We start from the raw sequence: 12,326 nt of genomic DNA, 5'->3' as shown, positions 1-12,326 counted from the left end.
TCTAACTCGTGGAAACATCCTTTCCACGTCCACTCTAACTGGGTCTCTAAATGCCTTCTGTGAATTAACCAAATTTACTCACTCTTGGACTGCAAAATGTCCATTCACCCCTCATCAACATGATAAAGACAAATGATCACATGCCATATGCAGACGGCAGTCCATAACATGTCTTATGCACAGAAAAGCTCTAAAGTTTATATGGCGATGCTGACTTCAGGCACCTCTTGTTACTTGGAGCAGGAGTCAGCATCCACCCTCAAATACATATTACAGTTATGGTGGGACTGAATCCATGCAAATGGAATTATAAATAAATGAAAGGGCTTCAAATGCAGATTGAAAGTGTTATTCATTTAACTAATAGTGAATTTTGTATTGTTTTCAGGAAAAAAAGATTGGATATTGGAGCCACTCTCCTTGCCAGAGTTTCCAAGTTGCATTAATGATGGGTTTACTTTGCTGCCATTGCCTTGCATATTTTGTGAAGATTGTTATCCTGTAGAAGAGCAGGAAAAGCTACTCGGGCACATGATTGTTGAACACAAACTGGTGATAGCTGATGTGAAGCTCATTGTAGATTTTAGAAGGTTTGATGAATTACATTTCATGGGCTCACTCTGTTTTTTGCATGATACTGAGTAAATGTGCATTATTCTGTATTGAATAGGAGTGGAGATTCTAACTTCCACTTGAAATACAGTCCAGATTAGAAAATTGTAGGGCTCATTTCTAAAATGTACAAGAAAAAGTGAGCTGATCATCTATCAGACCCCTCTTGTATTGAGGCATTAACCTTTGTGTAAATCACCCAAGACCTGTAATATGTGTAATTATGGTAAGCAACTGAGCCTGAAGAAGTCAAGGCAACCAGAGTTCATTTAAACGTCCCCATATAATGGGGCGGCATGGTGGCTCAGTGGTTAGCACTGCTACCTCACGGCGCCAAGGCTTCAGGTTCGATCCCGGCTCCAGGTCACTGTCCGTGTGGAGTTTGAACAGTATCCCCGTGTCTAGGTGGGTCTCACCCCCACAACCCAAAGATGCGCAGGGTAGCTGAATTGGCCATGCTAAATTGTCTCTTAATTGGAAAAAAATGAATTGGGTACTTTAAATTTAAAACAAAAAGGCCCCATATAAAGCTTCAATCCCAGTACAAGATGTTTTTGCTGACGTCAGAAGCGTGTATGGAGATGGCCTATATATATTTTTAATCTTCCCATGTGATATGCACAAAGGCTTATAAATGTGTAGAATTTTTCAAAATCCCCCTGACCACACTGATAGAGAAACACTGCAACAGTACATGTGGGAAAATTAGTCCTATATTACTGTTGCCTGGAGTGGCTGTATATCATTGCCATTTTTCTTTTCTTTGAAACCCAATTTTTAGCACAGGGAACTTATACATTGGCAGGAAAAGACAATATTTGCATACTTTTAAAATAAACTGGACAGCATTTTGGTGTCCTACGCAATGGACCTTTTGTGTAGAGGGATAAACATTGCAGACCCAATCCTGTAAAATTGTTGTGTAATTAAAAATCTGTCACAATCACTGACATACTAGAGAAAGCCAAATTGGTAGTCATTTTAGTTGTCAAATGTTCTCCTCCCTGTCTCCAATACATGTACCGTGCAACGTATTTACCGGAGGAATTGTTTAGATCCCCGTTTAGTTTCAACAACTGCTTGCATTGGGACACACCTGTAATGTAGAGAGAATTCCAAAGATGCTTCACAAAAGTATATTCAAACAGGAATCAACTGCCTAAGGAGATGATATTTAGGGGTGACAGAAAACTTGGTCAAAGAATAAAGTTTCAAGGAAGACCAGAGAGGAAAGGCGGGGAAGTGGAGAGATTCAGAGAGGTAATCACACATCTTGCAGCCTAAATAGCTGAAGGTACAATTGCCAAGAGTGAGGTGAACAGAGTTGGAGGAATGCAATCTTCTGGGGTTGGGTGGGTATGATTATACGGCTGGAGAGGTTGACTGGCATGGGGAGGGATTGAAGCAATGACAGGAGTGGAACTCACTGCGGGAGGAGGGACGATAGTGACGTTTAAGGGGCATCTTGACAAATACATGAATAGGATAGGAATAGAGGGATACGGACCCCAGAAGTGTAGAAGATTTTAGTTTAGACGGGCAGCATGGTCGGCGCAGGCCTGGAGGGCCGAAGGGTCTGTTCCTGTGCTGTACTTTTCTTTGTTCTTTGAGCATGTGGTTGAGAATTTTACATTGGCTTGTACCGGTGCCTCAAATGTAGGCCAACAAACGCAGAGGTGTGATGGGCATGATAGGACATGGGCAGCATGGTTTTAGAAGAGTTCAAATTTATAAATGATGGAGCACTGGGATTGTCATCTCTGAAGGTGGCCAGCATGGATGAGGATGGCAGCAGAAAATGAGCTAAGACAGGAATAGAGGCTAGCAATGTTGTGGAGGTGGACATATGTGATCTTGAGCTATAGAAACAGATCTGAAGATTAGCTTGGTGCCAGGTAGGATACTGAAGTCACAAACAGCCTGCTTCAAACTGAGGTTGTGTCCAAAGAGGGGACTGGAATTTATGATAAGGATACAGAGTTTGTGATGGGGGCAACAATGATGGCTTCAGCCTTCCCAATGTTTAACTGCAGGGGTATGCGGCTCATTCAATATTTAATGTCAAACTTTGAATCTGACAAAGGAAGGAATGCAGGTGTTGAAAGAGGTAGTGAAGAGACGGTGATCGCTGTCATACAAATGCATTTGGAACCATATTTTAACATATGCAAATTGTCAGCATATAAATGAGGAAGCGGAAGGAGCCAATGATTAATCATTGAGGACTTTGGAAGTAATGGAGTGGGGGGCAGGTAGAGAATTCATTGCTGAACCTGCTCTGACTATGATCGCATTGTGGATCTCGTGGAACCAAGTGAGGGTAGTCTGACTGTGCAACAGAGATAAGGAGTTGGTGGAGTATGCCCAATCATGTCACAAGACTGCACAGTGGTCAGGACGGAAAGTGCACCAAAGTCACAAAGAGGGTCATTTGTGACATGTCATTTTAGTGCTGGAAGGAATAGTGATCGGAGAGATTCCAGGAGTTGCAGGAAAGATTACCAAGGCCAGAAAGATGAGGGATTTTTTTTTGAAGAACATAATGATGATGGTTTTCAAAGGCGAGAAGAGAGTACCTGATGAAAAGGAACCATTTACGATGTTGGCTGGCATGAATGATAGTGGGGTGGGCAGGAAGGGAAGTTGGATGGTCAACAGTTTAATTGAAATGGAGCTGGAAATGCATCATGTGAGCACCAGAGAAGATATGAGGGAGGATAGGAGAGAAACTGGAGAAAGATGTGAGTACATAACTTAGACGGGACGTTGGGGAAGGTTGCTGTGGTGAGAAAGGGGCATCAGAAGAGGAAGCTGTACACATGGCCTCAGTCCCAATGGTGGAAGAAGCACCCTTGAAAGCCTTACACATATTGGAGATAAAAAAGGAGGGGAAGAAAAGATTTAAGGACACTCGGGGGCAGAGAGCAGAACCCAGAGGTTATTTTCTTAATTAAGGATGGTCTCGGAGACGTGCACAGTCCAGTCAGTTTGTAGAACCTAAAAGAGACTATTCCTGGTGTGGAAATTACAGCATTGTGATTGGGAGACCATTTTGGGCTCCTGATTTGAGTGAAGCATCTGTGAATAGATATCCACTAAATTCCTGGAACGGTACTTTTGTAAATATCAGAAACTGTTTTAGGTCTCTGGCGATCTAGGTACAATATTACAAGGAACCTACAAAATACATACAAATAAAAGTGAACCACAAGAACATACGACTATTTCTTTCAACTTCACCATGTTCATGATTTTTCTGAAATTTTGCCAGCAACTAGCCGTATGCAGACAATAATTTGATTATTTCTTTCAAACATTCGGCATGTTTTCTCACGCAATCTTAAATTGGAAGCTATTTTTAATAAGTTTTGTAGATATTTTTCTAGATTCCATTTTATAAACAAAAAGGATAAGAAATAACATATCCTCAATAGCAGAGGCAGCAATAATGTTCTCTGAAAGAAAATGATTGAGCTGAGAATTTTTAAAAAATGTTTCACCACAAGGTGGCTAATTGCTCAGCTAGTACCTCAATTGTCAATGCTGGGTGCAAAAAGTTGATATGTGCTATTTAACTTCAAAATGTGGAAAATAGGAACTGGGGCTAAGAAATAACATTTATTTATGCACTGCAGTCTAGAAATATTGAGACATTGCTAGTCTGCTTGTGAGCTCCCTTTTTTTAAAACAGGGTTTTGTCCTTCAACCCCATACTTCAGGATTTAATTCCTGGTATTGCACCCACCACCTACTTGCAAACAACAACTTTAATGAACCAACACTGCACATTTTTGGATTTGTTGAAGCAATATAAACATGTTTAAAATGGTATTTATGTTGAGAAGTAAAATTTACTTCATTGTGGCCTTCTGCTGGTCTGATGCCCTTTTCGTCCAAAAGTTCTGTTGGATTTTGATAGATTGGTTCCATTGATCTGTGACGTTACTGCTTATTAAACAGCTTGTTGGTCAGTTAACATAATTTTCCTGATGGTTTTCTTTTACAAAGCCACGTCAGACAAGATTATTACAACAGAAATTACTTAAGGCTGAATTTAAGCTTACGCTCTTAATTAGGTTTAACCTATGACATACAGATAGTTAAATAATTAACAAAAAATGGTGGACGCACAGCATACTACAGGGGTTAAGTGCTGGCTTTCAGTAAAGTTTTATTTTTTTGAGAAGTTTCCCAGGATCTTACATTAACCACGAGATAGTTTGAATCCTAGGGAAAATGCCCTTAAGTTTCAGTTATAATGCACAGAATTTGATCCTGAGCACAGAAACATTCAGCCATCACATTTCCATTTTGTGTAGCAGATTGTTTTAAATTATTCACCAATAGTATCTGCTGACTTCTGTGATTTGCAGTTAAGATTTGTGGATCGCACCTGGTGCCTGGTGCAAATCTGTTTAACAACCCCAAAGAGCAGCTTTAATCCTCATGTGGATCATATTTCTTTTCCCAAGATTCTATTTACTTGCAATTCTGACCAAGACATTATTTTTTCTCGTGTGACTCTTGTATTTCACGTGTCAATTTACAGTCTTCAGGCACCTCGGAATTGATTTAACTTACAGTAGCATGTATAGATAGAGCCTGGATAGAGTGGACTTGGAGAGGATGTTTCCACTTGTAGGAAAAACTAGAACCAGAGGACACCATCTCAGACTAAAGGGACGATCCTTTAAAACAGAGATGAGGAATTTCGTCAGCCAGAGGGTGGTGAATCTGTGGAACTGTTTGCCGCAGAAGGCTGTGGAGGCCAAATCACTGAGCGTCTTTAAGACATAGGTAGATAGGTTCTTGATTAATAAGAGGATCAGGGGTTATGGGGAGAAGGCAGGAGAATGGGAATGAGAAAATATCAGCCATGATTGAATGGCGGAGCAGACTCGATGGGCCGAATGGCCTAATTCTGCTCCTATGTCTTATGTACAAGCACCTCTCTGGTGAAGCAATTCATATGACAATTTGAACAGGTTGGGTGTGAGTGACAACATAAGTTTAGCAATAAAAGGAGCAATAACTGAAATTGTAATATTATGATCTGGGAGTACAAATAATTCAACACTTGCTTAGGAGCTCACTAATGTCTTTCTGAGTACTTGTCCCTTTACTGTACAGAAGCAGAATGTTACATCTTGGCAGACAGCTGACATTTTGCAATTTCCACACTCTTAATTTGTTTGTTTTTCCAGTCTGTCACGGGGTGGTTCACCTCTAGTTAGATTGCACAGATAATAGAAATTAAAGAAACACTTGTCCTCTTTTGAATCTTTGATACATCATTTAGCCCCAAAGAATTTTGTCAGTGAACATATTGTACCTCAGAGCATACATTTCTATCTGTTCAAATTTACCTTCCACAGCCTGACTCATCCAAAGACAGGCCCTTTACCCATCATGATTGTTGGCCAGATATCTAAACTAATGTTATTCCAGAAACTTAAGATTTAAGTTTTTAATAAAATAATCATCTTCCAGTTCTGATGAGTACATAGCGGAAACAACTTGGGCCCAACTGTTGCAATTAACAGTGAAGGAATGGCATTTGCCCTTCACAATGCTGATGGCTGTTGTTCCGATCCCAGCTGGTGTTAGAGATCCTAGGGTGGAATTAGGCCTGGTAGATCTGAACATCTTGTGTTCAGTAGCCGCTCTCCACTTTTCTCAACAGAGTCAGAGTTCACTGATGAACTTTTAACAAAAGAATAAGACATTTATTAAACAAGGAAAGATGAACTATATTACACTATTTCTTCACTCACAACTACGCCTTTACAGATATAAGGTTCGTAAGGACAAGTTACAAAATCTATTTTATACTCTAATTTTTAAAAAAAAAATTTAGAGTACCCAATTCATTTTTTCCAATTAAGGGGCAATTTAGCGTGGCCAATCCACCTACCCTGTACATCTTTAGGTTGTGGGGCGAAACCCACGCAAACACGGAGAATGTGCAAACTCCACACGGACAGAGACCTAGAGCCAGGATCGAATCTGGTACCTCGGCGCCCTGAGGCAGCAATGCTAACCACTGAGCCACCGAGCTGCCTATTTTATACTCTAATGATCACAGTAAGTGCAGTCTAGTAACCTATAGTCAGACATGTCATACTCTGAAACCAAGTGACAGCTGCAACCTCAAACCAATGTTATGGATCTCTCATTAACTCCCCCAGATGCTTGTCACACTATAAACCAACTGGTCTCACTGGAACGCTGTCTTTCCCTCAGAGGTTTCCTATCTCAATGCTCAAAGTACTCACTTTGGAATCTTCTCCCAAACAATGCTTCCTCTCAGACGCCTTCCACAAGAGTCCACCTCTAGGGTTTCAATCTCTCCTTCCAAAGTTACTCTCCCCTGGATCACCATATATATCCAAGCTTCACCGTCCACCTGCTTACTCAAGTATTCAGCCATACCAACTGAGCTGTACTTCTTTACAGACCCTCAGTAAGGAGTTACAGGCCTTTGGCTATCTCCTTGGATCGCCAGTTCCTCACAGGCCTATTTTACTTTAAGTCTGCTTCCTGCAGCTTTAGACCTGGAGCCTTCCTCTGCTCCTCACTCTTGACTTCATTAAAAAAATTTCCAGATTCCTGACTTAACTTCAACGTCTTCTTGTCATGACATTTGTGATGATCACTCTTACCCTGTGTGAGCAGGCTGAAACTGTGCGCCTCCAATCCAACCACCACAATCTCTAATGTGAATCTCTGGAACTAAAAGCTTCCAAGGGCAGAAAGGCAAAGCTCCAGTTCTATCCCTCACCACTTGGCTATCTTGGGAGTTGTCACCGCAAATAGCTTCCCCTCAGAAAACTGTAAAGCAAACAGTAAAAAGTCGACATTTTAATCAAATAAATGTGAGCAAAAACATTTAAATCTGTAAATGTTATTGAAATGGAAAACTAAAATAAGAATCAATGCAGATAAGTTTGAACAGGATTTGAATGATATAATAAATTGTTCAATGTACCGTATTGTAGTGCATCATCCAAATCACTTGAGAATATCACCTCACAAAGTTCAGTTAATTTAAGTAGAAGACAGTCCTTCAGAATTATCAAAAAGACTTTCAAACCCGAGTCCAATCAGTTTTTAACTTATTAGCCTCTTTAAGAACACAATATTTACTTTCTTTCTGAATTAGTGCATAACATTTGTGTATGGGGGGGGAGGGGGTGCGAGGGGGATATTAAATTTAATTAACAGTCAGAAAGATGGTATACAATGAAACAGTGACTTATTTTTGATTTTGGTTTGTTTCAAGGTACATTTTGTATTGGAAGAAAAGGTTTATTGAGCAACCAATAACAGATTTCTGTACAGTAGTAAGAACCAACTCCCAGGCTCCTGAAGGTAATTGTGGCAGCTTTAAAGTATGTGAAAAAAACTACCCTTGTCTATTAAAGTTTACTAATGAATAATTATTATTCATCTGATTTTCGAAGATATTTTCTAGTGCCAAGAAATTGATTGCAAAAGTAAAACAAAATTGGAAAATCTTGAGGTAAAATAGAGCAATTGAAAATGCAGAGAAGATGGAATTCTAAAATAGGTTTACAAATACTGAGCAACTGAAAGTATTTTTTTTGACAGGGGAACAAGCGGACTATTACCTTCTGTGTGATGTTCTACCTGAAGACAGACGGCTTAGAGAGCAGCTTCAGCAAAAAAGACTAGTAAGTAATTGCAGTAATTTGTCAGCCAAAATTTAAAAAAGATAAATGAACATGTACCGTCAGAAAATGGGTTTAATTGACGGACTCTTCATGAACCCCCCTTGCTTTAAGCCAGCCATTAATCATGGTTTTCAAGATGAACAGTTTGACTATCTTCGGGGACCTGCATTCTAATCAAACCTAGTATATCATTGTATCCCTTAATCAAACTTGAAACCTGTATTCATCCAGGATGGAAGGAGGTTTTAAGGCTTACTCCAGTTAAGGTCCAAAGGTCTTGAATGTTGAAAGTTAAAATCACATCTACCGAAATGCAATATCATTTTTGACATTGTCCGACTATTAGACTCTTTAAAAACCAAACATTCACAAAACGGTGCAAGCTAGACAACTTTACAGTTTATATAAATACAACTGAAATAATTCAGAAACAAAAGGAACTCAGCCTCCGAATGAAAGCTTACCATTGGGATTGAGAGTATCTACTGAAGCTACTTATGTTTGAGATAAAACAGAGTGGTACAATGGACAAGTGGGTTGACACTCTGTACAAGAAGGCAATGTTCTTCCTTGCATAACTGAAAACTATTGATTCCAACTATTGATTCCAATCTAAAATTTTATTATATTAGTCAGCATGACGTGTGAAGCTGTAATGGAATTAATTCTACAATGCAGATTGTACTCTTGGAAGTATTTATAACCTGTTTAGTTTTTTGTTCCCCAGCAATGCAATTGTTGGAACTGAGCTAATTAGATTAACGATTACAGTGTCTTGCAAATATGCTGATGTTGCATCTGCAATGATTTTTCAATGATTTTTTGTCATTTTTCAACTGAATCTACTGCTGTGATTTTTCAACTTGCCTGTAATTCAGATTCATATATACCCAAACAAATATAGCAGTCTATTTCTATGAGAATATACTTGGTTCAAACAGATCTTCTTCCTCTGCCTTGGTCTATGTTGATCTCAACTGGACTGCAGAAAAGGTTTTGCAACTAGCTTCCACACCTCGGAGGTAGACAGAGGACAGTCTGCCACAACTCTTGCTCCTGATGGCCTCCGATCATCATTGGAGAAAAGTGCACTTCTGGACCCAGAGGGGCCAGCTTTGAATTCCCATTGTAGCCTTTTCTCACTTTTTATCTGGATTCATATCTGAAATATAGCCTGAGTTGGCAGTGGTAATTAGATTCCTTAGAACTGTACTCTTGTATTAGCATTCTTGGCAGAAGAATGGAAAAAAATGACAATTGGAGGGAATAATAATAATCCTAACTTTAAATTTCTTAATATACAGGAGTAGTATATTCCTTATTTGAATCTGAAAGTTTAAGTTTCTACTCATTTTGTCGTCATTCATATATATATCAAGCATAACATGTTTATGTACCTGTAAATGAGGAATCTTTCCAATCTTTAATGTGACTTATACTTCATTCAGAGAAATCAAAGTCTCCAGTGGGGATCAACTTGTAAATAATGCTCAAAAATGCAGTTAAAAGACCAGGAGGATGACATGGCAACAGCATTGGAGGCATAGCAGGAGACACTGTTGAAAGACCCGCTCTGCTTCACCCAAACAAGCACAATTGGAGGATTTTTGCAACTGAGAGTTTGGGTGTAACTAAAATAAAAAGAGAAAATGCTGGAAAAGCTCAGCAAGTCTAGCAGCATTTATTTGTTTTAGGGGTATAATTAGTTTTGTCGTCAGATTCTTTCCAACAGGAGGTTTCGTAGACCAATGTAGAAGACCGAGGTGACCTGGGCATAATTCACATAAACTGTGACAAAATGCTGTGATCTTTCAAGCCCCGTGATTTGTTTGTGTCCAAATTAAGGGTACATCTAAGCACAAATGCAGAGGGAACTCTACGCCATAGTGTGCATAGATCACATATGCATTGGAGAGATTTCAACAGGAAGTATTCGCAACAGTAATTCACCCTGGAGCGCCAGTCGTGGTTCAGTTGGGAGAACTCTTATTTCTAGCAAGATTGTGGTTCAGTGCCAACTCCAAAGACTTGAACACACCGATCTAGGCTGACACTCCTGTGCAGACTTAAACTAAGGCTTCTGGTCTTTTTTCTAAGGTGGATGTAAAAGATTCCATGGCACTATTTTTTTTAAATAACAGAAGAGTTATCCCTGGGCCCTGGCCAATATTTATCCCTCAATCAGCATTACGCAGCATGGGTTCATAAAGGGCAGGTCGTGCCTTACTAATTTAGTGGAATTTTTTGAGGACATTACCAGTGCGGTAGATAACGGGGAGCCAATGGATGTGGTATATCTGGATTTCCAGAAAGCCTTTGACAAGGTGCCACACAAAAGGTTGCTGCATAAGATAAAGATGCATGGCATTAAGGGGAAAGTAGTAGCATGGATAGAGGATTGGTTAATTAATAGAAAGCAAAGAGTGGGGATTAACGGGTGTTTCTCTGGTTGGCAATCAGTAGCTAGTGGTGTCCCTCAGGGATCAGTGTTGGGCCCACAATTGTTCACAATTTACATAGTTGATTTGGAGTTGGGGACCAAGGGCAATGTGTCCAAGTTTGCAGACGACATTAAGATAAGTGGTAAAGCAAAAAGTGCAGAGGATACTGGAAGTCTGCAGAGGGATTTGGATAGGCTAAGTGAATGGGCTAGGGTCTGGCAGATGGAATACAATGTTGACAAATGTGAGGTTATCCATTTTGGTAGGAATAACAGCAAACGGGATTGTTATTTAAATGATAAAATATTAAAACATGCTGCTGTGCAGAGAGACCTGGGTGTGCTAGTGCAGGAGTCGCAAAAAGTAGGTTTACATGTGCAGCAGGTGATTAAGAAGGCAAATGGAATTTTGTCCTTCGTTGCTAGAGGGATGGAGTTTAAGACTAGGGAGGTTCTGCTGCAATTGGATAAGGTGTTAGTGAGGCCACACCTGGAGTATTGTGTTCAGTTTTGGTCTCCTTAATTACTTGAGAAAGGACGTACTGGCACTGGAGGGCGTGCAGAGGAGATTCACTAGGTTAATCCCAGAGCTGAAGGGGTTGGATTGCGAGGAGAGGTTGAGTAGACTGGGACTGTACTCGTTGGAATTTAGAAGGATGAGGGGGGATCTTATAGAAACATATATAATTATGAAGGGAATAGATAGGATAGATGCGGGCAGGTTGTTTCCATTGGCGGGTGAAAGCAGAACTAGGGGGCATAGCCTCAAAATAAGGGGAAGTAGATTTAGGACTGAGTTTAGGAGGAACTTCTTCACCCAAAGGGTGTGAATCTATGGAATTCCTTGCCCAGTGAAGCAGTAGAGGCTCCTTCATTAAATGTTTTTAAGATAAAGATAGTTTTTTGAAGAATAAAGGGATTAAGGGTTATGGTGTTCGGGCCGGAAAGTGGAGCTGAGTCCACAAAAGATCAGCCATGATCTCATTGAATGGTGGAGCAGGCTCGAGGGGCCAGATGGCCGACTCCTGCTTCTAGTTCTAGTTCTTATGTAAAACAAAATCCTGGTCATTATTCCATTGTTGTTTCTGTGAGCTTGCTGTGTGCAAAGTAACTACTGTGTTTCCTACATTATAGCAGTGGCTACAAATCCAAAGCATTTCTGAAATAAAAACAGAATTTGCTGGACATACTCTGCAAGTCTGACAACATCTGTGGAGAGATAAGCAGAGTTAACGTTTCAAGTTGAATTTTCTTGAAATTACTTTTCCTTGAAGTTACCTTTCTTGAAGTTACTTTGATTAATAAACATAACATTCTTTTCATCCATATCTCTTGTTTAAATTGTCAGTTGACAATCATATTCTTGCTTTAAGTATATTACGTAACATCTGAACCCACAGTTTGTTTTTATTTGCTCATAGGATGTGGATCCCGCTGGCAAAGCCAGCATTTATTGCCCAATCCTAATTGTCCTCCAGAATATGGTGGATAACCACTCTCTTGAACTGCTGAACTATGGTGTAGGTTCACCCACAATGCTGTTTGAAAAGAATTCCTCAATTTTGACTCACTGACGGTGA

At 39.9% G+C, this 12,326-nt stretch overlaps 1 protein-coding gene across 3 annotated transcripts in view; it reads left to right on the top strand.

Moving 5' to 3' along the window:
- znf277 (zinc finger protein 277) overlaps positions 1–12,326 on the top strand; it is a 70,539-nt gene that overhangs the window by 6,031 nt on the left and 52,182 nt on the right. For all 3 annotated transcript variants that reach the window (XM_072485305.1, XM_072485302.1, XM_072485303.1), the window contains 3 exons: positions 389–590; positions 7,895–7,983; positions 8,224–8,306. In XM_072485305.1, coding sequence (XP_072341406.1) covers positions 389–590; positions 7,895–7,983; positions 8,224–8,306 — 374 coding nt within the window. The remainder of the gene's footprint in view (positions 1–388; positions 591–7,894; positions 7,984–8,223; positions 8,307–12,326) is intronic.

Source organism: Scyliorhinus torazame, chromosome 19, assembly GCF_047496885.1.
Source record: "Scyliorhinus torazame isolate Kashiwa2021f chromosome 19, sScyTor2.1, whole genome shotgun sequence".
In the NCBI taxonomy this organism is placed as follows: domain Eukaryota; kingdom Metazoa; phylum Chordata; class Chondrichthyes; order Carcharhiniformes; family Scyliorhinidae; genus Scyliorhinus; species Scyliorhinus torazame.
Note: the sequence above shows the minus strand (reverse complement) of the source record. Positions and strands in the feature narration are given on the sequence as shown.